The following is a 26,144-nucleotide window of genomic DNA, read 5'->3' as shown; positions in this document are numbered from 1 at the left end:
AGAGCCATCAGTGTTCATTTCAATCTGTTTCAATGCCAGCTTAAACACCCCCACAGGAGCTTTAAGTCATTATGTCCAGATTAACGCTTTACTTTCTTGTTATAGAGGAAGAACTCTTGCAGTAAGATTTCTTTAATACAATACACACAAAATTGAAGTACATTCTCTACTTTATCTTTTCGCTCTGCCTCCATTTGAGTGGGTTTGTGGCAAACATGAAGAGATTTGTTAAACACTGTCTGCGTTACTGTGCTCCAAATGCTGAGCCACAAATCTGTTAATGTGCTTAACCTAAAACCTGGCAGTGTTTCTCCTCTCACACACAAACACACACACATTCACACACAGGATTAAACAGGAAGTGCTCTAGACAACTGAGCTAGTCCTACCAAAGTACCTCAAATGTGGCACAGTGGGTAAAAAGTGAGCGCACTAACTCTGCTGTCATTTAAAGGTTAAAAGATTTATTGAATCACTGCTGAAGATATTCTAGTTTAAATATCAATGTATAACCTTTATATGAGGGCTTCAACATGCTGTTATTTTATTCATAGATCAATCTGCCAATAAAACGTCAGAAAATTGAGAAAAATATTCATTTAGATAACATGTATGCCCATTTTCTATCATAAATAGAAATAATAAAGCTTCAAATACTGATATTAGTAAGTTCTGCAAGAACAAAAGTATGTGTTTCAATAATGAAGAAAGCTTTTTGATGTATTGAATGCATTTAATGTGTTATATCATGTATTATTAATAGTTCATAGTTATTGTAATTGTGTATCCCTGAATTGGTGTTTCTAAATGATCTTCCTGTACTGTAAAGCACATTGTGTAAGCTCCTGTTGCTTTTGAATTTCCGCATTAAATAAAGTGACTTAGCATGAGAATAAAAATGACTGGAATTATTCATCAAATATCAAAATGAGTGTTGGACCTACCAGGATGCGGTCAAAAGCAGAAGGGGTCCCTCCTCTCTGCACGTGTCCCAGGATTGTCACTCGTGTGTCGAAACCCAAACACTTAACGACGAGCTAGGAGGATAAAAGTTAACAGTCACTGGAAATATTATGGTGATATATTTATTAATGCCTCTAACAGGAAATATTGCTGCAAACTGAACTATTGGGAAACAGGGCCTGCTGTGGTAAGAATGTTGTCGTACAATACGTAACACAAAACATCCACCAATTGTGATACTGATAGCAAAGCGATATGTGGTGTTTATAATCACATTTGATGAGAATTGTCGTAGTACAAAAAAATACTTCCATGTCTAAAAATGTATGAAAAAGTTTACTTTTATGCTTCTGATTGATATTTAAAAAAAATGTTTTTCAAGACTCAAAAAGAGTTTCGCATTACTCAAAAACAAAAGCATTTTTAAAAACTGACACTAGTATTGAAAAGCCTTTGAAGACCACCAAATAGTACACTTATCTATTAGCATATATTAACTAAAAAATGTAGGCAACTTATCAAGATAGCTATCAAATCACACCCACACAGGATAAGGAGTATCGCATTGATATCAGATCGTTCATGGTGTTTGCTAGTGGTGCAACTGATCACAGCTGATCCCTTCAGATCACCCACTGCTTCTCTAATGGCCTGTGGTCTACAGATCAATGGGAAGTTTGTCCTCATGGTGTAAAGTAAATTTCTTGCCAACTGAATATAGGTATAGTGTATAAGTGCCATGAAGTCCTACTGTACAAAGGCAAAGACAGTGTGCGAGTTTTGAGACAACTTACACAGAGAAAAGCATCGTAATGTGTCGATGAATCAGGGTGTGAGACTACTTTGTATGAAAATATGCCAGGACTATTCTCCTTTCAGTCCCAAATATCAGCTGGTGGTTGTGTGTGACAACAACCAATAGTTTATTTAGTATACTTATCCCAAAGACATAAACTTGCACTGTGTTTGGTCCAAAAACAGAGTTTATAGTCCCTAAACACAAACTATCTGTTTGTTGTTTTGTCAAACTCACAAAAGCAGGAGCACAACAATGCACAGATCTACACACATCTGCTGAATTAACTGTGTGTATATGTTACACACCGTTTTTGGATGTAAGGTAATTGATAATGTTGTGGCAGTGTGTATAAAATACAGTAAATTAAGGATTCAGTACATTATTGAGATGCATCTTGTTTGCACATTTACAATCATGGCTTAGTGAGAAGTTGTTAAGTTATGATTTTTTTGTTGTTGTACAATCTGTCAAATGATCTTGGGCCTCATGTACAAAGACTTGCATGGATTTCCTACTGAAACATGGCGTTCGCTCAAATCCAGCAAACGTTGAACGCACAAAAAGAACAGATGTATGAATCTGTGTGCAAGGATCAACAGCTGCAGTAACGTGCGTACGCCATCCATGAAGTTGGCGTGAGGCACCGCACATTTCCACGGTCAATTCACTCTTCATACATCTGAACTTTGCCGTGAAAAAGAGCGTACGCCACGTTTTTGTGCGCACACACCCTTTGTAGATGAGGCCCCTGATCAAAAAGGACAAAATTCCTTGATCCAATCCAACCATTAGATCTGGTGAGATTTGTGATCTGTTGCACCTCTAGTATCAGCTGTGTTGGAAAAAACACATATAGGAAAATCTCTACGACTTACACTCCTGCTGATTAATAATACTAACTGATCTCATGCATAGTAGTGGCACAGCTAAATCTGAAATACAGTCTATGTTGAAACTACACTATAAATCTAGTTGATATATACATTGAAATACATTTATATTTGTCATACAAGGACAGGCACGTCAAACACCGAAACACAAACACAGTAGAAAAGCTGAAGAGAAGGGGAAACAGCAGAGCACATGCAAGCCATTCTAAGTTTTCAGTCATGTTAGAGGAAACCCTTTGCTTAAACTGAACACAGAAGATCCCAAGCTGGAAGAATAAATAAAGATACTCAAGCACTGTTCAAGGAAATAAAACTCCTCACATGTTGGCCTTCACACAACAACAGTTAGTGCAGGGTCAGGGCACACTGATAGTCTGGATGTAAAAATAAACACCATGAAAGTATCAAAACATACAAAATACAAGGTTGTGTGAGGCACTTATCATGTAATGTCTGGGAGTGAGGTTTAGTAAGGGTGTCTGTTCAGGAGGAGTAGTACAGTGGCAGCATTCTTACCAAACTAGAGAGTGATTCTGACAGAGCACTCCAGAAAACACAGCGGTCAGACAGAGTCAAAGCCACACCAGGGCAGCAGTACAGTGGTAGAGGTCAAACAGGAGGCAGTCAGAGCTGAAGTTGCCACACGTTTACTTTCTGTACTTACATTCTTGATTAAGTCAGTGGTTATGGATTTGTTGTTACGATCAATCGCCCCTTCGGCTACAATTATGATATTCAGCCTTTTCATTCCTGCTCGGTTCTACAAGGAGGGGTGGTGGAGAAACAACATGACAGAAAAACTGAGACTGTGGCTGCGACATGGGCTCGCAGAAGCACGGGGGCCAGACGATGCCAACAGCCCGAGAGCTGAGTACAGATTGGTTCATAATGAAAGCAGCTGGTGTTTACACTTCCTAATAAGCAATTTCCTGCTGACCTCACTACTTGTCTGCACTGTAATACGGCAGAAAAAAACAAACAGCATCATGATTACCTTGTCAAAAGCCAGATAGATCATTTCCCCAGACATATTAATAGATGGTTACTTCAGTCTTTTGAAACCTGGACTCTACTTTTACATATTTAAAGTGCAAATGTCTGGAAGTGCTCCAGCAGATTACCACAGCTGGGAACTGTCAAAGAGGCTGCAACATAATCCTTCAGGGCACACGCAACAAATTTAAGTACATCCATTAAAAATGCATGTTTTTGCCAACGTGAGGCTCAAATTGTTATTCTAATTGTCTGACAACATTACAGAAAAGATCCCTTTGATGACAGTCCTTCAAGATGAGCAATTATCCCTCTTTTCAAAAGCACCTGACTCTAAGGAGCTGCTGGTCCCGTGCTGCTTTGATTAATAATATGTTTTTGTTCTTGTGTGGTGCAAAATTATAATTTTGGATCTAAACTAACCATCATAAAACACCAAGGCACATAAAATCAAAACAAACAGGTAGATTAAAGCAGCAGTAGACCAACAATTGAAATAGTGGAATGAAAAACCTGTGTGTGTTTTAAACACATCTTTACTCTCAACTAAAGGGTCTGTCTCTGTCGCAGTCTTCTCTGTACGTTTGTCAGACATTGAGAAAAACATGTGAATGACAAAAACAAGAACTTTTAGTGGGTGTACTTCGATCAGGCTGTGAAAAAAAGTTGTCCCATTGCTGCGCTTGGCCTTGCAGGTAGAAACAGAGGCGTTACATGGGCGAGGCAAGATCAACAGGAACCGGCAGAACAGCACCATGTATGAGTTCATGTTTGAGCGTGCGTATGTGTGTGTGTGTGTGTGTGTACGTGAAGCTCCTGTTGTGTTAAGCTCTTGTCCTTAAACAGAGCGTGTGTGAAATCACACACAGAGCGCATCAACGTTATGCTGTTGCGATATCAATATGTGAGTACAAAGGCATGATTATGGTGGATCTTCGTTAAGGGGCTGTAGCTCGAAATATAAAAAGGACTTATGTAGCAGCCGTGACAGTTGTTCTGCTGCTGCTAGCTGAAGCAATCTGCTGGAACAATTCCCAAACCTTTAAAACCTTTAAAATTAGAGTCCAGTTCTAAAAATACTAGGTCCAGGCTTTTGAATGTTGTCCTGTTTTTTGATGCCGTCACAGAAGAAAGGTGTTGGAGAGAACTTTTTGGGCTTGTGTGGCTCCGTCAGGTCTCCATGCTTCTGGCTTCCCCTTTCTTTGCACTCAGGTACTCACTTCCTTCAAATAATTAGAAGTTATAGGCTTCCCATGCCTGTCAATGGATCCCTCTGCAACTATGATTATGTTCAGCCTTGTGCCCCTGGAGCGGGTCTGAATCATAAAACAATGTTTCCAATACAGGAAAAACACAATGAGACAGCAGACGACTGAGGTTAAACACTTTCCTTCATCTCTTTGATTAAACAGTCAGGATTCAGACCTTGTAGAAAAGCAGAAAATGTGTGCAGAATAATGACATTACTGTTACTCAGTAGGTATTATATTAGCATTGATGCTGGCACATTATTGTTCACTGGGTTTACTGTAGGGAACAAATCAGATTGTGTTACCGCAGACAGTTTCTGACACATCTTGTCCTCCCATCCGTCCTCTGGGGGCATCTCAGGGATCAACACCCAGTCTGCTCCACAAGCCAGGGCGCTCACCAAGGCCAGGTAGCTAAGATAAAACACACACAGAGCAATGTTTGTATAAACACAACTGAAAGAAGTCTCTGTGCCTGCTTGCCAGAAGATTTTTTTTTTATCAGCTTATCAAAGTTTATTAAAAGCATTCTTACCCACAGTGTCTGCCCATGACCTCCAACACAAATGTTCTCTGGTGACTGAAAGATTAGAAACAGGTATGATTGAGCAGAGCGTTAAGCAGGATATCTACACAGTGTGAAGTAAAAACAATAATGACTTTAAAGACCTTTTTAATACCCTGGAATTTTAAAAAATATCACCACAGCAGCAAATGAGACTGATAAACCAGGCCAGGGTTCACACTAGCATTGAGTTTCATTGTGTTTGAATGAACAGATTATTAAGTGCACTTAAGCTTACATAACTTCATTCACATCCGTAATAATACAGGCTTTCAAACAAATGGATAAAAACAATGTCCCTTTCCCTTTATCCTCCTGTTACCATAAGATAACATTCTAAAAACAGAATTGTGGATTTTGGAAACACTTTCCTGAAACTGCCTGGATGCATGAAGTCTGTGAAAAATCGACAACATCTCTACATTTACCATGACTATCTGGAGAAGTACTGAATGCTGCCTCATCTCTGATAGCAGGCCTGGGAGCCTTTCCAAAGGGGACATATTATCTATCCCAGATTAAGCATACCGCCTCCACTCCAGACATTCCAGACATTTTAAAGCAGTATTCAGATCTGTAGGGACCCTGTTTGTGTTTAAACAGCACTGGACTGATGTATCTAATAAAAGACACTGGACAGACACTGAATGGATCTGTTAGCCTAAGCTGGTTGATATGTTTTTGGAGAGTAATTGATTGTGATTTGCTACAGAACATGTATTTTTCTGCCTCTATTTCAGGCAACTGCAACAAAATCCTCACTCACAGTAATAACGGATTAAGAACCCTGAATTGACTTAGATAATACATCTTGTATTTGTCTGCTGGTAAATGGTAAATGGACTTATATAGTGCTTTTCTAGTCTTTCTGACCACTCAAAGCGCTTTTACACTACTCATCACATTCACCCATTCACGGTAGAAGCTGTTATGTAGTGAGGGACCATCAGTGTTAGCTAATCTCATTCGTTCACATTCACACACCTCTGAACAACAGAGGGAGCAAGTCACGGTTCAGTGTCTTGCTCAAGGACACTTCGGCATGTGACTGCTGGAGCTGGGATCGAACCGCCAACCTTCCGATAGATAGACGACAGACTCTACCCACTGAGCCACAGCCGCCCAACTCTTTTGTGGGCTGTGCCCCTGAGTGGGCTGACTCTGGTGGTGGACCTCCATACTTCCTCTAACCGGTTGTCACATCAAGTGTGTAGACAGTCCTCTCAAGCAAAGCTTTGATTTTGGCTTCATCTGGTCCTTTATTGGTGTCTGACACTTTGGTCCCTTGTTTCTCTCTCTGTCTGAACGTCTTCACAGGGTTCCCACTCTTTTCCAGAGATCATTTTCCAGGACATTTCCAGGACATTTTCATTGATGATCAAGCTGGTATGACCGTCTAAATTTAGTTCCTACATTGAAAGACATGTAGTCTATGGCTATCAATGAAATCATCTCTTACATACTTAAAAATGATGGCAAATTGATAATAGAATATGCAACCACAGATGTACAGCACTTCACTTTATTAGTGCAACCAAGTAACAATGATGGGCAACATCTCAGCTTTCTCTTTTCTCAAAAAATATAAAATGAGCTAAGAAAAAAACAAAAGAGCCAGCACAGGAATCAGGAAGCTGCCTTACAGAAATAAATAAATAATAATAATGATCAGAGGATCAGTGCATTAATGACCTAAATAGAACTGAATGACAAAAATGGCCACAAATGTTTCTCAACTCAACTCAGACTCAAAATATACCTGCTTAATCATGATATTCATCCTGCTAAGTGGTCGATATAACACAAAGCAAATGTCACGTTTTTTTATTTGAGTTACCATAAACTCTGAAAAAATCACACCGGTGTAAAGATGCACTCTGTATTTGAAGATCTCTCAGAGATTTAAAAAAATGTAAACTGTCTTCCTGCATGGCGATGTCTATCATGATCAGTGATGTCTACAACGTGGAGTTTCTGTGCAGCTGTGTGGCTCTTTTTGTTCCGTTTGTTTTCACTATCGGGAGTTTGCACTCCTGCTAGCTAGAGCAGGGGTTCTCAAACTTTTTGGAGCCAGAGACCCCTTACAGGTGAGAAAATTGTCCATGGCCCCCTCATAATTGTAACACAGATTAAGCACATTAGTGATGTGTCATGATCAAAAGCTGCGGCTCTGAGAGTCCATGCTTTATAGTGAATCAGAAGAGCCGGCTCGCATCAAGAGAGAGCCGGCTCCCATTTTTTTCCTTTCGCTGCTTTCCTTCACAGTGTTCAGCCCCAGCTCTGCTCACAGCAGAACTTTGTTTTGATTGGTCAGCATGGCGGCCATGCGGCCAATCATATGTGAGGATATAGGATTCAGGTGATGGAGGGGAGGCTGTGTATCCTGGCTTCATCTGTTCCTTCAGAGAGAGTCTTCTTGAAGACCGGGCAAATACTCACTGAGAGGAGAAATCGGATCAGCCCATCCAAGCTGAGGCATCTGATTTTTCTCAATGCCAACCTGAGGACATTAATAATGTTTGCTTGAGTTTGGTTCTGGTTCTGTTTATCTGAGTTGGTTCTGGTTTTGGTTCAGTTTGCTTGAGTTCGGTTCTGGTTCGGTTCTGGTTCTGTTCTGATATGGTTCTGGTTCAGTTCTGTTCTGGTTCGGTTCTGGTTCGATTCTGGTTCAAGTCTGGTTCGGTTCTGGTACGATTCTGGTTTGGTTCGGTCCGGGTGCAATTCTGGTACGGTTCTGGTTCGTTTCTGGTATGGCTCTGGCTCGGTTAGGTTCTGATTCTGGTTCGGTTCTGGTTCGGTTCTGGTTCGGTTCAGTTCCGGTTCTGGTTCAGTTCTGGTACGGTTCTGGTTCGGGTCTAATTCGGTTCTGGTTTGGTTCTGGTTCAAGTCTGGTTCGGTTCTGGTACGGTTCTGGTACGGTTCTGGTACGGTTCTGGTACGGTTCTGGTTCGGTTCGGTTCTGGTTCGGTTCCGGTTCGGTTCTGGTTCAGTTCTGGTACGGTTCTGGTTCGGGTCTGGTTCGGGTCTGGTTCGGTTCTGGTTCGGTTCTGGTTCGGTTCTGGTTCGGTTTGGTTCTGGTTCGGTTCTGGTATGGTTCTGGTTCGGTTCCGGTTCTGGTTCAGTTCTGGTACGGTTCTGGTTCGGGTCTAGTTCGGTTCTGGTTTGATTCTGGTTCAAGTCTGGTTCGGTTCTGGTACGGTTCTGGTACGGTTCTGGTTCGGTTCGGTTCTGGTTCAGTTCCGGTTCCGGTTCGGTTCTGGTTCAGTTCTGGTTCGGGTCTGGTTCGGTTCTGGTTCGGTTCAGGTTCGGTTCTGGTTCAGTTCTTGTAGGGTTCTGCTTCGGTTCTGGTTCAGTTCTGGCTGAGTTTGATTCTGGTTCTGTTTGCATGAGTTTGGTTCTGGTCCTGTATGCTTAAGTTTAGTTCTGGTTCTAACCCTAACCCTAATCCTAACCCTAACCCTAATCCTAATCCAAACCCTAACCCTAACCCTACGCTAACCCTAACCCTAATCCTAATCCTAACCCTAATCCTAACCCTAACCCTAACCCTAACCCTAACCCTAACCCTAATCCTAACCCTAACCCTAACCCTAACCCTAATCCTAACCCTAATCCTAACCCTAACCCTAACCCTAACCCTAATCCTAACCCTAACCCTAACCCTAACCCTAATCATAACCCTAACCCTAACCCTAATCCTAACCCTAACCCTAATCTTAACCCTAACCCTAACCCTAACCCTAATCATAACCCTAACCCTAATCATAACCCTAATCCTAACCCTAACCCTAATCTTAACCCTAACCCTAACCCTAATCCTAACCCTAATCCTAACCCTAACCCTAACCCTAACCCTAATCCTAACCCTAATCTTAACCCTAACCCTAACCCTAACCCTAATCCTAACCCTAACCCTAACCCTAATCCTAACCCTAACCCTAATCCTAACCCTAACCCTAACCCTGATCCTAACCCTAATCCTAACCCTAACCCTAACCCTGACCCTAACCCTAACCCTAATCTTAACCCTAACCCTAATGCTAACCCTAACCCCAACTCCTAACCCTAATCACAACCCTAACCCTGACCCTAATCCTAACCCTTATCCTAACCCTAACCCTAATCCTAACCCTAACCCTGATCCTAACCCTTATCCTAACCCTAACCCTAATCATAACCCTAATCCTAACCCTAACCCTAATCCTAACCCTAACCCTAATCCTAACCCTAACCCTAATCCTAACCCTAATCCTAACCTTAACCCTAATCCTAACCCTAACCCTAATCACAACCCTAACCCTGACCCTAATCCTAACCCTAATCCTAACTGTAACCCTAATCCTAACCCTAACCCTAATCCTAACCCTTATCCTAACCCTAACCCTAACCCTAATCCTAACCCTAACCCTAACCCTAACCCTAATCCTAACCCTAATCCTAACCCTAACCCTAACCCTAATCACAACCCTAACCCTGACCCTAACCCTAACCCTAGTCCTAACCCTAACCCTAACCCTAATCCTAACCCTAACCCTAATCCTAACCCTAACCCTAACCCTTATCCTAACCCTAACCCTAATCATAACCCTAACCCTAATCCTAACCCTAACCCTAGTCCTAACCCTAACCCTAACCCTAATCCTAACCCTAACCCTAATCCTAATCCTATCCCTAACCCTAATCACAAGCCTAACCCTATCACAACCCTAATCCTAATCACAACCCTAACCCTAATCATAATCCTAACCACAACCTTAACCCTAATCCTAACCCTAACCCTAACCCTAACACTTCAATTTGAATAATACCACTTGTATACTTTAAAACAGAGGGTCATTTCATTCCTTGTGGACTCAACATGACAGCATTTATACTTTTCAAGTAATTGATCTTAAACGCTTTCAGAAAATGAACAGTAACAAGACTCACATATCCCTTCGAGCCACCAAATGGTATCATAACAATGGTGTATGCTGTTTTTAATGACACAGCACAATTTTATGATTTACTAGAAATGTATTCAAATTATTTCATGGACCCCCACGCTATGGTTCGCAGACCACACGGGGGTCCCAGGACCCCACTTTGAAAACAACTGAGCTAGAGTACGGTAATTGAGCCAAATGTACCATAAAACATAGACAATATACTCCCTTTTTCTGTGAATGAATGATTATGAAATGAAGGAGAAACTTAGATCATCTAAGTCACTCTGTGACACTAAACCTGCTATGAAAATTCCATCTAGTTTTTCAGCAACTTTCTGTGGTAAACCAGCTTCTAATAAAGTCTGGAAGTGCTCAGAATGGGTAACTGCAGCAGAGGTGTCCATTGGTTCTTCTGGACCATTTCCATTAATATGTTCTGTGGCCATGTCTCCAGAAACCTGCCGCTGGATCACCAACACGTATGGTGTTGATTATTTAGGAAGATAAATGCGATATTTAAAGACAGAAAAGTGTGAAACTCCCAGCACTGATTCGGCTTCAGTCATTCACTGTTGATGATGTAAAAATCTATGATGTCAAACAGCTCACGGAAGCATCAAATGTAACATTTCAAGGAGCATATACGTACAGCCACTATTTCTCCCCCTCACCTCTGTGCAGTCGTCATAATTGCGTCCACCACCTCAATGATTCTGTGCAGAGCCGAGTCAGTACCGATTGTCATGTCAGTTCCACAGAAGTCATTATCAATGGATCCCACCATCCCCACAATGTGAAGGGCTGAATACTTCTGAACGGCATCAGCTTCGATCAAGCCTGAAAAGGATCAGAAAGTTAGAGCTGAAGCAAAGCCTCCTCTGTGGTTTCTACTTAAAAGTCAGGCAGGTTACTGTCACGGCTCCTTGTTGTCAAAGTCTAACAGGATGAGGTTTCAAAACTCAGGGTGAAAACAAATCTACATTGCTAATTAACAAGTCTGGAATGGAAATGAGGAGCATCTGCTAGTTGGAAAGAGTGTGAAAAAGGCAACAACATCTGGTCAGAGCAGAATAAAAAACTTCATGACAGAGTGGTGGTTACATGTTTGAAAGATGGCACAGGATAGCTCAGCGTTTGTTAGTAATTTGAAGATAAAGATGCAGTTTCATTAAAAAGAACAAATTACTGACTTTCAACAAAAAGCTAATGTTCTCAAAAAGAGTATGTGGGATGTGTGAATATCTAACGTAGGAAGAGAAATGTCAGCTAACACTGAAAACAAGTTCACTCTTACTGCATCACATGCTGCTTACTTCTGCAGGGTTTCATCACAATCAGCACACCATAAATGAGGGGAAACATTAGTCAAAGTACCTTGGTCCACCAGCTCCCCCAGCAGCCCACTCCACTCCTCCCTGAACAGATTTGCTCCTGTCAGACTGCCATCTCCCCCGATCACGCATAGGTTGGTGATGCCTTGCTGTACCAGGTTGTGAGCTGCCTTCAGGCGTCCCTCGTGGGAGCGAAACTCTTTACAGCGGGCACTGCCGATAACAGTCCCACCCTGAAGGAGACAGGTGTCAGCATTTCTTAAGCCTGATGAGCATTCTTATTCCTGGGCCTTTAAGGGAGCTTTTCTTTATTTTAATGAGTCTCATTACTTCTCTCTAACTTCTCTGGAGGACAGAGAAGCTTGATCAGCCAAATGAGAAATCCTTGGTTCCAAAGCATCAGTATGAAGCACTGCGATTACTTCTGACTGGCTGAGGATGTGTATAGAGTGACAAAGCAGCTGGTATGAAAACACCACAGTCGGACTATTTATCTATCTGCAACTATGTTAGAAAACTAACTTCATTTTTTGATCAGGTCTTCATGGAAGCATGTATGTACCAAAATTAAAATTAAAAAGCAAATTTGAAAATTAAATTGCATTTCAAATAAATGCTTTTTAATTTTCTAAATATGTGCGCATTGTTTGACTGATAAATACAATTAATATTCAATAATCCTATTTGCATTTTAATTTTCATCTTCAACAATGCTAATTAAGTTACAAAATTAAAATGAAAAAGAAAATGACATTTGCATTTTAATTTTCAAAAAATGCCCCTCCTAAATAAAATGAAAAAGAAAATTTTAAAATTAAAATGCATTCACAGAAATAGATTTCTGAGGCTAGATTTCTAGGGTGGTGATGTTGGCTATAAACAGTGCAGCTCAAGATCTATGGAAGCATATATGTACCAAAATTAAAATTAAAAGGCAAATTTTAAAAATTTTAAATTTTCAGAATTAATACGCATTTTTTTAAATCAAAAATAAAATGAAAAGGCAATCCCTCCTTCTTCATTTTAACTTTCATATTCAAGCTTGCACATTTTTTAACACAATTGAAATGAAAACAATAAAGACACTCCTTTTTCATTTCCAAAATTTGCAAGCTTGAACATGAAAGTTAAAATTAAAAAGGAAGAATTGCCTTTCATTTTAATTTTGATAAAAAAAAAAAATGGGTATTCATTCTGAAAATTAAAAAGCCTTTCTGTGAATGTATTTTAATTTTCGAATTTTATTTTAATTTTGAATTATCATACTAATTTAGGAGGGACATTTTTTGAAAATTAAAAAGCAAATGTATTTTTCTTTTTCATTTTAATTGTGTAACTTAATTAGCATTGTTGAAGATGAAAATTAAAATGCAAATAGGAGTATTGGATATTAATTGTATTTATCAGTCAAATAATGTGCACATATTTAGAAAATTAAAAAGCATTTCTGTTAATGCAATTAAATTTTCAAATTTGTTTTATAATTTTAATTTTTGGAACATATATGCTTCCATAGGTCTCGAGCTGCAGTGTTTACCACCAACATCACCGCCCTAGAAATCTAGGCCTCTGTTCTGGTGCATCTTTTTGCCTCACTAGCTTTCCAAGATGCATTTAAGGCAGGCAAGAGCCTCTGTGATGGTGACGAGGGGATGAAGGGCAGATAGGATATGCAAACGCTTGCATTAGTTAAATCTCAAGTTCTCTAAGTTATTCTGCATCTATTTAAACATCTAAGACTGCACCCTAAGCAGTATGTTGTTCGGTGTCTTGGGGGACTGAGTAAACACAGCTGATAAACACGCTGTGAATTTAAGGATGTTAGGACATGAACTCTGAAACCACAGAACAGCCTTATCTGGCAGCTACATGACTTGCATGTTCCTCTCTATAAAGCCATCTACTCTACACGTGATCATGTTTTTTTCCATTTGAATACTGTAATGTGAAGAGTTTTAGCACTCTTGGAGAAACAGGTTTTTTTGAGCCCATGATCAGTACAGCACAGATTAAGAAGCAGTTATACACTGCTTGATAAAAGTCTTGTCATACAAGGATATAGTGGAAAAGTGGCAGAAGGTTAATTTTTTTGATGAATCATCGCCTGAACTGCATCCCGATCTCCACAAATACTGCAGAAGACCTGTTGGAACCCGCATGGACCCAAGATTCACCCAGAAAACAGTCAAGTTTGGTGGAGGAAAAATCATGGTTTGGGGCTACATCCAGTATGGGATGTGTGTGAGAGATCTGCAGAGTCGATGGCAACATCAACAGCCTGAAATATCAAGAAATTCTTGCTGCCCATTACATTCCAAACCACAAGATAGGGCAAATTCCGCAGCAGGATGGTGCTCCTTCTCATACTTCAGCCTCCACATTGAAGTTTCTGAAAGCAAAGAAGGTCAAGGTGCTCCAGGATTGGCCTGCCTAGTCACCAGACATGAACATTATTTAACATGTCTGGGGGGAGATGAAGGAGGAGGTTTGGAGGATGAAACCTAAGAATCTTGATGAACTCTGGGAGTCCTGTAAGACTGCTTTCTTTGCCATTCCAGAAGACTTTGTTGATAAGTTATTTGAGTCATTGCCAAGATGTATGGATGCAGTCCTCCAAGCTCATTGGAGGCATACAAGATATTCATACATTTTTCGAAGGCACCTTGACTTTATGTTCTGATGTTATAGTTGCATGTTTGTGTATTCAAAGTAAAGTAAATGTTTAATTTCTACAAAATGTTTGTATGCGACAAGACTTGCCCAAGCAAAATCTGACCTTTCTGTCCTAATTAAATGAAACATTTTTTTGGTAAATTTGGTAATTTAGCATGCTTTGCCTTTCATATGAGCCATTTCTGATTCCAATCGATCAACTCCAAGTAAAGTTGTTATTTGTTGTTCCTACAACCTGGATAAGTGACAAGACTTTTGTCAGGGACTGTAGACCTGTACAATAATAGCATTTATGTGTTGAATGTATTACTCACCACTTGTAGCATACTGGAGACACTTTCCCATGTGGCTTCCTTTATGTTCTCCCCACCGTCCACCATTCCCTGATATCCCTGATGAAAAACAAAGATGCTTCTTTGTAAACAATCAAAGGAGAGATTCAAACACACACTTAAAGCTTATAGCTAGAGTAATGTAAATAAATATTACAACCTAATGCCAGTCCAACAGGACAGCACACGTGTATTAGTGAAATTAAAGCACTAAATATTGATACTTGATGTCTGTCCATCCTCATCATGTCATGCAGAAGAGAGCAGGAGAACACTCTCAGTACCTGAGTGTGAGGACTGTTCCATACAAGACATCTGCTAAAGCCTCTAGTCAGTTATGTAACGACTCACTGCATGACATGCTAACAGATGTGTACACATCACAGCATGAGCATGCAGATCAAGACTGTCGCTTTAGTTCTTTCAACATCTGCTGTTTGAAATAAATATCCCTGTGTTCAAAGATGAAAATCCATCTTACTGGTGTTAATATGAAACAAAAACTTTATGATCTGCATGCCAGCTTCTGATGCCTTTGGTATCAAGTTGCTTGGAATATTTTTTTTAACTTGCTTTTCTTCAATTACATTTGATCTCAAGTAAAGTCCAGATGGACACTGTATCGCTTTCCTTTCTGTCCTTTTAATTCCTGTTGCTACATGGAGGATAGAACCACTTAGTTAAGACTACATGGTACAAGCATACAAGCTACGCCCTCAGTCTTTCATCCTGTCATCAAATACATCTTTGGATGTTTCATGTGATGTTTCTTTTTGCAGACATCTGTCTGTCTAATACTGGAAGCTCACTTCTAACAAAATAAGGTCACAATGTAGCAACTGCAGCCTCAGTTTGGAATCTTTCTATTTTGTTTCACTTAGTCCTTAGACTTGAAGTGAAACTTTGTTCTTGATATGAATAATTATATATCTTCTAATAATGTTATATTACGCATCTTCTTTCTCGAACTTCTTCTTATGCCTAGTTCTTACACTGTTTTGTCTCTTTCCTCAACACTGGTGCAGAGTGAAGATATGTCACGCAATGCAAAACTACCAGAGGTATTTTGCATATATAATGATTGCAAGAAGTTAGTTTTGAAATGTATAGTTCTAATTGTGCACAATGTTTAAGTGGCTACAACTCGTGATTTCAACGACTAACACAGATGCAGAGAGCTGTCTGTTTTTACGCCCCTACGCTGTGGAACTCTCTGCCTCTGGACATTAAAACTGCGAGCTCTCTGTGTGTTTTTAAAAGTAAACTTCATTAACATAATAAAAATAATAATACAGTCCAGGGCTATAAATAAATTACTCCAAATTAAAAGCTAGATTAAAAAGGTAAGTCCTATTATTTTAACCATTATTATTGAATTACTGCTTTGACATTTATTGATCTTATTTAATTATTTATTTCTTTTATTCATCTGATCTTGTTAACACTACCTTGTTTTTTAACTTTTCTTTCCACTTTTACTTATTTTATTAATTTTACTGTATTGATTTTATTTCATTTCTAAATAATTTATTTATAATCCTGCCTTTTATAATTTTACCATTGCTGTTGTTTTCTGTCTCTCTGTTATTCTGTGAAGTACTTTGGGCTGCATGTTTTTATGTATGAAAGGTGCTTTATAAATAAAGTTGAATTGAGTTGAGAGATGTAAAAAGGTCCTCAAAGTGATGTTGGCATACAGGTTTGATGCAGTATTTGCAATGGTTAGTAAATTGATAGTTATGATGAATTGTACATTTAGCTACTCAGTATCAATACCACTGAATGAGAACATCAAATATTATATGAACTATGACTTCAGTTATTACCCTTGTGAAACACCATGATGTTACATGAGACACTAATGAGAAAATCTTCGACCATAACAACCCTCAAATGCGGGCTCACCTCATGAATGAAATAAACTTTTGCTCCCACATATAAACCCATTCGAACTACAGCCCGTACAGCAGCATTCATTCCTGGAAAAAAAGAAAACAAAAAAAGTTATCTGTGTGAGAAAGCAAACTTTTATACAGCACTGCAGTAATGGTTTGTGCTTCGAGGAGAAAGAAACACTCTTAAAGTGTGGAGAGTGTTGTTAAATCCTCATTTGCATACATATTTATTTGATCTCTCACCCTAAGAGCTGCAGCAGTAAAACTTTAATTCCCTCTCTAACTATAAATGGGCCTTGAATGTCTGTCTGTGTGCAAGTGCAGCCTGTCTGTGTTTGTGCTGCCTGACAGCAGCTTGGGACAAAATGTCTCATACCAGCACAATGCCATTTTTAGTCAAAAGCTCTCCCAGCTCCTCCTGCAGCCTCCCAGTTACACTGTGGTTAGTCCAAGTGAACTTAGTAACCAATAATGCACTGCTCTGTGACTTGAATGTGAATGGCAGACTAGTTTAAGCCCCGACAGTGGGGATAAAGGGTAACGCTTCACACAGAGAGGCAGACAGGAACTTGGCTGACTGAAGGAGAAGTAAACAAGAGAGAGGAATGAGCTTCCTTTCTCTGCAGCTCTGGTGGCAGTCGAGCTGTCCTGTCCTGTTTTTAGACTACTGGAATAGTTAAAACGACAGAAGTTAAGGTAAAAAGAATGAAATGGTGAAGGTCAGCTGTGTCAGAGAGAAAAAACTCTCAGTATTGAGTGTCTAATTGTACATGGGGCCACAGAAGCAAAAACAGGACCCATAGCTTTGAGAAGCCAGCCTATTCTTCACCATACATAACATATCTTGTTACATAACTATGCTCAAATGAACAGCCCGGTTTTATCACGATCTGGGACTACAAAGGAGCTTTAGAGACAGAGAAAAATGCAATTTGGAGAGACAAACTCAGAGAAAGTATTCACAGGATATCAAAGAGATGCATCATTTAGGTGTCTTGTCCACATTTTAGCTGAAAGTCATAAACTTTTTCCCCCTCTTTCTGCAGGACTGACACTTTCTCGTGCAGAGGTAGTGAAAAGACTAAGCCAAGTCTACACAATGCCCCCTGACACAGACATTCAGCTCCTGTCATGCATGCCACAGCCTCATTGGTTTGCTCTGGGGCCAACTTCACATGTGTTTTTTTTTTTTTCCCTTGCACAAGTGTGGTCATGTGTGCACCAACAATGAACCTGTCAAAGATCGATCCATTTCTCCTGTGTCAGAGCCGGAATGTACATAACTTTGGTTGGCAGTTGCTGTAACATGCATCCATTGCATTCCTGCTTCATGTGGACAGAGCAGAGAGGAGAGAATGCATGTTAAAGTTTCTCCAGGTTGACCTCCTGTAGGACTTACATGTTAAGGAAGAAAGGCTCAGGTGTTAATGATAAACGTAACGATGGCTGGATTTTATTGAGCTGCTCATATATGTATTGCTGAGTCACTACTCACTGAACACTTGAAAAGGACTGAACCTGTATCAGTATCATTAGTAACCCATGTGCTTTATAATATTTCAACTCACTTACAGCTGTTTTAGTTACATACTCCAATTTTTTCTCTGAAAATTACCATCATAACTGCATAAGATATTGACACTGACTGGACATTTCGTAATGGGGCCACATACAGCCCAAGTTGATCTGAAGTGGGCCGGACCAGTAAAATTATAACATAATAATCTAAAAATAATGACAACTCCAAAAGTTTCCCTCTGTTTTAGCACAAAAAAGTACAAGTACGTTCTGAAAATGTTCATATTTAATGAACTATCTTTGAACAAAAACAGCTGTTGTATTTATCACCATGATGAGTGTCATAGTGTGCCGAATATTTAACTCTTTAATCCCTGAAACCTGCTGCGAACACACCAAACACGGGGGCTGTTTCCGAAATCGCCAACTATACTAGCAGTACGTACTGATATGTCCAAAAGTCAGTATGTAGTAAGTAGTATGTGAACAAGAGCAAAATCTGCAGTATGCCAAAACTCCCCGGATGTCTACTGATACGGGAAAATATCTCAGTGTGCATCGGACCAGTCTTCCTCGCGTACTGTTTCCCATAATGCACAGCGCTCGTTCTGCTTTTTCTTTTTCCTCATTTTTTGACGGGAGGAAATCTGTTTTTGGGTGCTGTGAAAGTTATCAAATTACATATAAACCATTTCCTAACTTTTTAAATCATAAATGGATGCTAAATAAGCATTTTATTTATCGGCTTCGCCGTTGTTTACTTCCGCTTTCCGAAACCGGAAATCCAGCGAAGTCTGGCTCAGCATGCTGCATGACAGATCGGACAGAACAGTCATACTATATACTAAATTCAAACGCAGTATGTAGTAGGCAATACCTACTGCCTACTACATTAGTAAGTAGTATGTAGCAGGCCGTTTCGGAAACAGCCACAGGTTTCCCATTCACCTGACACAGAGTGAAATGTTTACATCAAAAGAACAGATAGATTATAATACTGAACAAGGTTAAGTTGATTATTTTGGACCCCTCAGCTCCAGCATGAACAGTCTGCTTGCTGGACAGTGTTGTATACAGGGGTGTAGTGCTAGTGTTAGTAGTAAGTGGATCATCTTATAGTGCTCTAAAAAGTCTTTATGAATCTTAACTGGATTATGCAAACAGCAAGTCATCTATTTTCTCACTTTGAGAAAAAAAAGTCCCGGAGCACCGTCAGCACTATGATTTCATCCGACCCCCAGAGGACAAATTTGAAATAGTAGTTACTTTTATTGAAAAATTGCAGTTAATGTCTCCTCTGTAATTTTTTCACTTTGCAAAGTTGTTCCGCAGGCCTGTTTTGGCCCACGGTCCGCATGTTTGCCCCCCCCTGTTTTAAACAGTATTTGACAGACTAACCTATCTGAAGCTGTCTCCTCCCTCAGTCATGGTCTCAGACCACACTGGTGTAGCAGTGCAGCATTTATTTGAATAATACATCTTAATGTCAAGATCAGGAAGTGCATTTCATTGCATTTATTTGGTTCCCAAATCAAGACACTGTTGACCCAAATGAAAGAGATAAAGTTTTATGTTGTTAAACTCAAACTGCTCTTAGTGTCTTTCTTTGCTGTGTGTCATCTCATATTGTCCATTCTATTCTCACAAGTATACAGTTATCATTTTGTCTGACTGGTCAGAAAGACACTTCTTAAGCAGGGTCCTAAACATTTTTTAACCAGTGAGATACCAGAAATGAAATGTAGCACAGCATTTGATATCTTTGTATGTTTCATATCATAACTGACACTCTTATTTAGATATTAAATGGTCACAAATGCCTCTTCTATCACTGGCTGCCTCATTGTTTTGGTTGAAATCTCGAAATATCTATTTGGGCTATTACTGAAAACAGAATCTTTTTTTCAGTAAGCTGCAGCAGCTCTTCTGTTCATTATATATTCATCTTCCCTGAATTAGATATTGACATGATGTCTTTAACATGACAGTAGTGGGTGTGAGTGTTTCAGTCAAATGAAGAGAGGAGCAGGAGAGCACGTGAGCAGGGTTTCCTCTCTGACGCATGACCGCCGGGGAGAGACTGAGCAGAGATGTATGCAGTTCATCACGTACACAGGATACAAGCAGCTCCCACCATCAGCCCCCACTCACTGTGGCTGCTCTCCACAAACTAACCCCTTGTATCACTGAGCATGTAAAGATGCTGTGTCGCAGTTTCTCGTACTTGTCAATGTCAAAAGCCTGCACGTCGACAACCGCAGCTCTTCGAACAGCTGGCTAAGCGACACAACATGCCATCACATCAATGACACTGACTAGCACTTGTTAGGGTGACTTAGTGAGTCTTTGTAACCCAAAAGGATCACCAAGAGGGATTTCCACTTGATAAAATACTAGGTTTCTTATAATGTATGATTGGGACACAGTGAAGGAGAAAAGCGGAGGTGCTGGTGACTTTGTTCGCTTCGCACTCGCGACAATGACAAGGCAAGGCAACTTTACTTGTACAGCGCATTTCATACATGAGGGCCACTCAATGTGCTTAACATTAAAACATTAAAAGCATTGGAAACATTCAGAAAAGCATAAAAGAGCACAAATAAAATTCCAAAAATAATGAAACAGAAAAGAAAAGGAAAATTAGAAATATATTAAAAGTACATTTAAAATGTAAACTTAAAGTGAGTTAAAATAAGCTAAAATAGGAAGGCAGTGGCAAGTCAAAAAGTCTTAATCTTTGATTTAAAAGAGGTGAGAGTTGGAGCAGACCTACAGCTTTCAGGAAGTTTGTTCCAGATATGTGGTGCATAATGACTAAACGCTGCTTCACCATGTTTCTTTCTGACTCTGAAGCAGACCAGTACCTGATGACCTCAGGGGTCGAGATTGTTCATAAAGTAGCAGCAGATCAGCAATGTATTTTGGGCATAAACCATCAGCAGGATTTTAAAGTCTATTCTCTGACAGACAGGAAGCCAGTGTAGAGATCTAAGATCTAGAGTGATGTGATCTACATTTTTTGGTCCTTGTTAGGACTCGAGCAGCAGCATTCTGTATGAGCTGCAGTCATCTTGATGGACTTTTTAGGGAGTCCTGTAAAGACCCCGTTACAGTAGTCTAGTCTGCTCAAGTAGTCATGCATGGAGGAGTTTTTCTGCATCCTGCTGAGACATCAGTCCTTTAATCCTTGATATATTCTGAAGGTGATAGTAGGCTGACTTTGTAATTGTCTTAATGTGACTGCTGAAATTAAGGTCTGAATATAGTCCCTTGCAGATGCTGTAAATGATGCTGCTAGTTCGCTTGCAGAGAGTCCATACTGTAAAGGATGCTGCTGCTAGCAAGTTAGCAGGATCTGTCATGTTAGCATCAGGTTAGCATGCTAGCTGGCGGGCTTCCTGGACGTATTGTCATCACCTTCCTATTTTACAAACACATCTAACAGATCATCATTGTTTGGAACACGGAAACAGGTCTTCCTTTAGTGAAAGAACATAATCCGAAAGTTAAAGAGGGGTATTTTCGCCCTCTATGGGCCTCACTCACACACTGATACTAACATATCTGTGAAGCTGTCACTGTTTACCTTGAGCATCTCCTCCGCTCGTGAGCACTGCAATAGCTTTCCCTGCTCCCGACAGGTTCTCAAAGAAGATCTTCTTGGTGTCAGGCTGCGCCATTTTCACAGCGGGTCAGTGTTAATCCCGGTCCAATACGTGAAAACAAGACAACAAGGCCCTCAACAGTATAAAATTGTGCTCAAGTGATGAAGGGCAACACTCATCCGCCCCCTCTACCTATGAATGCCCGCTATGCTCTTCTTCAGCTCCCTGTTCCGCATCTATTCGTTGATCTGCATAGACTGACCGCAGGGAGAGTGATTGGCACCAACTTGAGCCAATCAAATCCCAGTTCAAAGAGTTTCCGTTTGACTTTTAACCAATAGGAAGACAGGTGGATGAAACATGGGCGGGACAAACAGGAGGAGGATGCCGGTGCAAATCAAAATTTGAGTGATTTGTCATCTGTGGTGGGGTTTTTTATTTTACTTTTCAATTTGTTCTTGGTATTTTAATTCCTATTATTATTATTTGTTTGTTTATTTTTTCATTTATTTTATTATTATCATTATTATTTTCATGTGTATGTATAAGATAAGATAAGATATACTTTATTTGTCCCCCGTTGGGGGAAATTTCTTTTGTTACAGCAGCTTACAACACGGGACAGGGGAATACAACAATGTACTAACATAGTTAAAAAAATATATAATAACAGTAGTAATAGCAATGATAAGGGTAAAATATAATAGAATAAAATAGAATGAAATAAAATAGAATAAGATAAAATAGAATAAAATAAAATAAAATAAAATAGAATTAAATTAAATTAAATTAAATTAAATTAAATTAAATTAAATAGAATAGAATAGAATAAAATAAAGTAAAAATAAAATAAAATAAAATATATGTGCATATAATATAATGTATGTGCATGTATACATGCACAGTGGGGCAAAAAAGTATTTAGTCAGCCACTGATTTTGCAAGTTCTCCACAATTTTCTTCCTGGTGTCCTTCGACAGCTCTTTGGTCTTGGCCATGGTTGAGTTTGGAGTCTGACTGTTTGAGGCTGTGGACAGTTGTCTTTTATACAGATAACGAGTTCAAACAGGTGCCATTAATACAGGTAACGAGTGGAGGACAGAAGAGCTTCTTAAAGAAGAAGTTACAGGTCTGTGAGAGCCAGAAATCTTGCTTGTTTGTGGGTGACCAAATACTTATTTTCCACTATAATTTACAAATAAATTCTTTAAAAATCCTACAATGTGATTTCCTGGATTTTTTTTCTCATTTTGTCTCTCATAGTTGAAGTGTACCTCTGATGAAAATTACAGACCTCTCTCATCTTTCTAAGTAGGAGAACTTGCAAAATCTGTGGCTGACTAAATACTTTTTTGCCCCACTGTATTTGTATGGATGGATATATATTTGTATTTTTATACTTATTGCTCTTTTACTTTTTCCAACTGTTTATTTTTTTATATTAACTTATTATTAACGTATTATAGTTTCACTATTCTTTATTTACCTGATTAAGTATTTATCAATATTTTATTTAAAATTATTATGACATTATTATTGGCTTGTTTTTTCATTCATTTACTTATTGTGTTTCTTATACAAAAACATCACTTATTTGAATTGTTTACATTGCTCTTTTGTTTGTAATGTGTACAAATTTCCATAAAAAGATATTTGAAAAAAATAAAATAGAGTGATGATATTCAAATAACAGTTTACTACTACTAGACTACATTTTAGTGGTGATAATACCACATGTTCTTTGACCCAAATCATAAATACATTAACAGGTATGTACTGTATATAGCATACAAACATAAAACAAAAGACAAACAGACATCTGTTTAAGAATGTCCTCAACAGAGTCCTTAAAAGCTAAATTAATAAATAAATATAGTGTCAAGATCCTTACACTCTTCTGAAAATAAATCGACTTTTGTTTGAGGGCCTCATGATAAATATTGCATCATGGCCCTTTTCTCTTTCTTTTTTATTCTATTCTATTTTCTTTTTTCTTTTGTTTTTGTAGAAATGCATCACTCAAACAAGCCCCTGCAGCCTTTTACTGTTTGATGAGGAAGTGTGCTTATTGCAGTAATGGCCCTAAAAGCCTTGAGTGAATCCAGATCTAGTTGCATTTTCCCAAAAGCTGACTTTTTGATGGGATGACCACTGAATCTTGTTAGTGGACACAAAGATCTGCTGTGCTACAACAAATACTGTTGCCCTGTGTTGCTGTATATTAACTATTAAGCTTTCTTAATGACCATAAAACATGCATGAATGTCATGAAGTCAATGAATGCAATCCAGATCATGTCTCACTGTCTCCATCTAGTGACACGACAAACAAATTACAGGAAAACATACAGAAAAGTTTACTGCATTAGCCGAGGTCACTTCTGACACCTCTGACATCTAATAGTAGTTTAATCATGAACCCTAAAACCTGGTTTCTTCCTTTTTTTTCTACTTCTTGACATTGTTGCTGCTTTTGAGCAATGTATTTTTTTTTGTCAATAATTTCCATGTCTTTATTTAGAAATGAGAAAGTGGAAAGAGTCTGAAACATGGAATATAGAGTAGAGAATGACATGCAACAAAAGGCAGAGTAGGAACTGAACCCAAGGCAGCGGCCTAAATGAGGTGTGTAGTTTAACTAAACCAGCACCCTACAACTCTATGTTTTTTAATGTTGACTAACTAAATGGGCTGTTCTTGGTGACATTAAGGAGTAATTGTTGTTTCCCTCTGTTTATTTTGTGCAAACATTTCCTTGTTATTGTTAGTAAGATTTATTTTATATTTGAGTCTGCCAATTAAAGGGACTGTTGAGGCTATGTGATCTCTTTGTATATTAGCATATTATAGCCAATAATGGTGAAAAAAGAGAGGAAAAAAAGGGTATGTTTTGAATATTTAGCATTAGAGAAGTGTTATGTAGTGTGAATTTGCATTATAACCTAAATATAGTGTGTTGGTGGTATTTGTGCATCATCTCAAAAAACAATCTGAAGTGAAAAATGTAAAATAAGAGTTCTTGTAATACTGAAAGAGCTGCTTCACCCTAACGTGTGCTTCTTTTTTATATCTCTCTGCAGGGACACGGAATTGCTTTCTTTACATTAGTGAATCTCCTTCCCCTCAGGCACTTACAGCCATCATACGGTTTCACTCCATGGGGCTGCTGGAAAACGGCTTTGCTTGAAGCTGCAGAAATCACATTGCCAGCTGGAAACTCAAGCAGAGCCTCTTCATACTGGATTTGATCTTACTCGCCAATTTTTAGCCTCCAGTTTTTTCCTTTCACTTAAAAGCGTTGTACTTGTTAAGCCATCTGTAGTACAGTATGTCATCTAAGTGGTGGTTTGAGAGTGTATTTATGCAGCAGACACAAAATGCATGCAAGATTACATGATTATAGCTATCAGTAATTACAGCACCAAGTGACAGGTGGGATTTTAAACTTCATATCAAACCACTACAAAGCTTAAGAAACAGGAGTATTAGATAGAGCTGTGACTGCCGCTAATGTTATTTCACACAGTTTATCTGTTCAGTACCTGTATGTTTAAATAGCTGGCACACAGGAATCTGAGTGTTGGTCTCTGCATGTCTGATACACTCTGTTAGCTTCATCCTTGGAGTCTGTAATGGAAACCATCCTGAATGGATGAATAAACTGCAGCACTGAAGGGAACTGAATGTGTTCATGTCGGCCTGGTGTTAAAGAGGGGGGGATCAATGGTGTGTTGAGAGACTACAAGCAGCAAAGGGTGCAAATGTGACATGTAAGTTGAAATGCTGTGTTAGCCTGCAGGTTGAGTTTCCCAGGGTGAGGCTCCTCTTTAAAAGCCAACTTGAACTACTGCATAGACCTCTTGAGAGATTTGTGGGGTGGATATGGCCTGAGGAAGTTTAAATGATTACATTTATATTTTCTGTGGTTAACTATTTTTTTGTCATACTATTGTTGAAAAACTAAAAGATGAGCTTTTGGTGTGTGAGTTTTTTTATCGTAGAGAAAAATGCAGAAATTTTAATTCATGTTTTTATAACAAGCCGCAATGACTACTGCAACTCCCTTTTTACTGGTTTGCCCAAAACATCTCTAAAGAAACTGTAGCTTGTTCAAAACGCTGCTTAGATCCTCGAATGCTTCCCTTTTAAATGTTCCTCGTGTGTCTCATACAAGCACCGGCCTGAGAGCTGTCTGTTTTTACGCCCCTAAACTGTGGAACTCTCTGCCTCTGGACATTAAAACAGCAAGCTCTCTGGGTGTTTTTAAAAGTAAACTTAAGACTTACCTTTTTAATCTAGCTTTTAATTATTTTATTGTTTTAATTATTATTTTAATCATTATTATTTTAATCATTGCACATTTATTTATCTTATTTAATTAGTTATTTATCTATTTATTTCTT

The 26,144-nt window shown here is 39.0% G+C and overlaps 1 protein-coding gene across 10 annotated transcripts in view; it reads right to left on the bottom strand.

The window, feature by feature from the left end:
• pfkpa (phosphofructokinase, platelet a) overlaps positions 1–21,994 on the bottom strand; it is a 46,741-nt gene extending 24,747 nt beyond the window's left edge. For 6 of the 10 annotated variants that reach the window (XR_004634521.1, XR_004634522.1, XM_034706336.1 and 3 more), the window contains exons 1-9: positions 21,724–21,994; positions 16,630–16,703; positions 14,707–14,784; positions 11,763–11,952; positions 11,060–11,225; positions 5,431–5,475; positions 5,201–5,309; positions 3,317–3,412; positions 945–1,037 (exon numbers count right to left, since the gene is read on the bottom strand). Coding sequence is in view for 8 of the 10 variants with exons in the window: in XM_034706336.1 (XP_034562227.1) it covers positions 945–1,037; positions 3,317–3,412; positions 5,201–5,309; positions 5,431–5,475; positions 11,060–11,225; positions 11,763–11,952; positions 14,707–14,784; positions 16,630–16,703; positions 21,724–21,817 (945 nt within the window). In the remaining 2 variants the exon portion in view is untranslated. Of the gene's footprint in view, positions 1–944; positions 1,038–3,316; positions 3,413–4,865; positions 4,962–5,200; positions 5,310–5,430; positions 5,476–11,059; positions 11,226–11,762; positions 11,953–14,706; positions 14,785–16,629; positions 16,704–21,723 lie in introns of all 10 variants that reach the window. The other 4 variants (XM_034706337.1, XM_034706341.1, XM_034706334.1 and 1 more) reach the window with 1 other exon arrangement.
• Positions 21,995–26,144: the final 4,150 nt, after the last annotated feature.

Source organism: Notolabrus celidotus, chromosome 17 (genome assembly GCF_009762535.1).
Source record: "Notolabrus celidotus isolate fNotCel1 chromosome 17, fNotCel1.pri, whole genome shotgun sequence".
NCBI lineage: Eukaryota > Metazoa > Chordata > Actinopteri > Labriformes > Labridae > Notolabrus > Notolabrus celidotus.
The sequence above is the reverse complement of the archived record's forward strand: the minus strand, read 5'-3'. Positions and strand labels throughout refer to the sequence as shown.